A 2,180-nucleotide genomic window follows, 5' to 3' on the forward strand; every position below is an offset into this window, starting at 1 on the left:
AAGACTGACCAAAAAAAAAAAAAAGGAAGGAAAATTAAAGATGATAAGGAGAAAATGGTAGCCTGAAAGAAGCCTTGTAGAATGAGAACTTGTTGTAGAAACTATTCTGGAATGCACATCCACACATCACCAAGTGGACACAGCCATTAGGGACAGAGAATCTTAGGATTCATGGTACTCTTTCGGGATCTTCTTTTTAACTAAAAATGGTCATGCATTTGGCTTATGCATAAAGTATTTGTATATGTCTTGGACTGCAGGTATGGCTTATGGCTTTTTTAAAAATAAAAATGATTCGCTTATGTTTTGGTATCTGATGTGGATTTTTATGACTTTATTTGCAATCTTTTTTTTTTCTTGTCTTGCAGACGATTGCTACTTCAGCATACAATTATTGTAATCTATGCTTCTCTTTACCCAATTCCCCAGAAGAAATCAGGCCACAACATGGAAGGAAAGAATCAAACAGCTTTATCTGAATTCATCATCTTGGGATTCTCCAACCTAAATGAATTACAGTTTTTATTATTCACTGTCTTCTTTCTGACTTATATATGTACGTTGGGAGGGAATATTTTCATCATTTTGGTGACCATGGCTGATCCACATCTACATACACCCATGTATTATTTCCTAGGGAACTTGGCCTTTCTTGATATCTGCTACACCACCACCAATGTCCCCCAAATGATGGTGCATCTTCTCTCAGAGAAGAAAAGCATTTCATATGGAGGCTGTGTCACTCAACTTTTTGCATTCATTTTCTTTGTAGGATCCGAGTGTCTTTTGCTGGCAGCAATGGCCTATGACCGTTACATTGCAATCTGCAAACCCTTACACTATTCAGTCATCATGAACAAGGCCCTGTACAGCCAGCTAGCCACCTCATGTTGGACAGGTGGTTTGCTCAACTCAGTGGTGCACACAGTGCTGACATTCCGTCTGCCCTTCTGTGGCAACAACAAGATCAACTATTTCTTCTGTGACATCCCACCGTTGCTGGTCTTGTCTTGTGGGGACACTTCTGTCAATGAACTAGCATTGCTGTGCATTGGAGTGTTCATTGGTTGGACTCCTTTTCTGTGTATTGTCCTTTCCTACCTCTACATCATCACTACCATCTTGAGGATCCGCTCTGCGGAGGGGAGACGCAAAGCCTTTTCTACATGTGCTTCCCACCTGCTCATTGTCCTTCTCTATTATGGCAGCGCCATCTTCACATATGTACGGCCCATCTCATCTTACTCATTGGAGAAAGACAGACTGATCTCTGTATTGTACAGTGTTGTCACCCCTATGTTAAACCCCATAATCTACACTCTGAGGAATAAAGACATCAAAGAGGCTGCAAAGACTATTGGAAGAAAGTGGCAGCCACCGATCTGTGTTCAATAACCTTGTTAGATTAAGAACCAGCAGCTGTTCCTAGTCACACTCAACTTAAATTCTCAATGTTGGGAGTCAGTCTGAAGCACTGGCAGACCTTATGCAAGGTCTCTCTCTCTCTCTCTCTCTCTCTCTCTCTCCCTCTCTCTCTCTCTCTTTTGTCAGTCATGGGGCTTAAACTCTGGGCCTGGGTGCTGTACCTCAGCTCTTCAGCTCAAGGCTAGCGGCTCTGCTGCTTGAGCCACAGCGCCACTTCCAGTTTTCTGGTGGTTTAATAGAGATAAAAGTCTCATGGACTTTCCTGCCAGGGCTGGCCTTGAACCACGATCTTCAGATCTCTGCCTCCTGAGTAGGTAGGATTATAGGCGTGAGCCACTGGCACCTGACCCAAGGTGTATATCTTATTGAGGTTTTATTTTTCCTGTGTCAGATACATCAATGTTACTCTCTTTAGATGTTTTGTCCTTATTGATCCTGTTCCATTCATGAATGCTTCCTCTGGAGATGGTGCCTGTATTTATGTAATATTTGCTTAAATAATTTCATTACTTGGTACTTTATTTCCTGCATGTAAAAAATTATCTCCCTGGGTTTGTCATGTTTCTTTATTCTCACTACTGAGATCATTCTTTTGGACTTATTTATGTTCTTCTTAATAAAACATTATTATCAGTGAATTAAGTTCATATCAGTTTGATCGTTTGTAAAAGAAATATAATCATTTATTGGGCTTGATTATTCTATTTTCATATATATGTATGAAGTTTTTAAATCATATTCAACTCGAATTCACC

The 2,180-nt window shown here is 40.4% G+C and overlaps 1 protein-coding gene across 1 annotated transcript; it reads left to right on the forward strand.

Moving 5' to 3' along the window:
- The first annotated feature begins 447 nt into the window (after positions 1-447).
- Positions 448-1,395, forward strand: LOC105996890 (olfactory receptor 5V1). Its single transcript, XM_013031130.1, has one exon. The coding sequence runs from the start codon at positions 448-450 to the stop codon at positions 1,393-1,395; it is 948 nt and encodes a 315-aa protein (XP_012886584.1).
- The last annotated feature ends 785 nt before the right edge of the window (positions 1,396-2,180 follow it).

This window comes from Dipodomys ordii, unplaced genomic scaffold (genome assembly GCF_000151885.1).
Source record: "Dipodomys ordii isolate 6190 unplaced genomic scaffold, Dord_2.0 Scaffold138, whole genome shotgun sequence".
NCBI lineage: Eukaryota > Metazoa > Chordata > Mammalia > Rodentia > Heteromyidae > Dipodomys > Dipodomys ordii.

Excerpts from the sequence above, each read along its gene's own strand:
- LOC105996890 (XM_013031130.1), top strand. The coding sequence starts at position 448 with ATGGAAGGAAAGAATCAAACAGCTTTATCTGAATTCATCATCTTGGGA.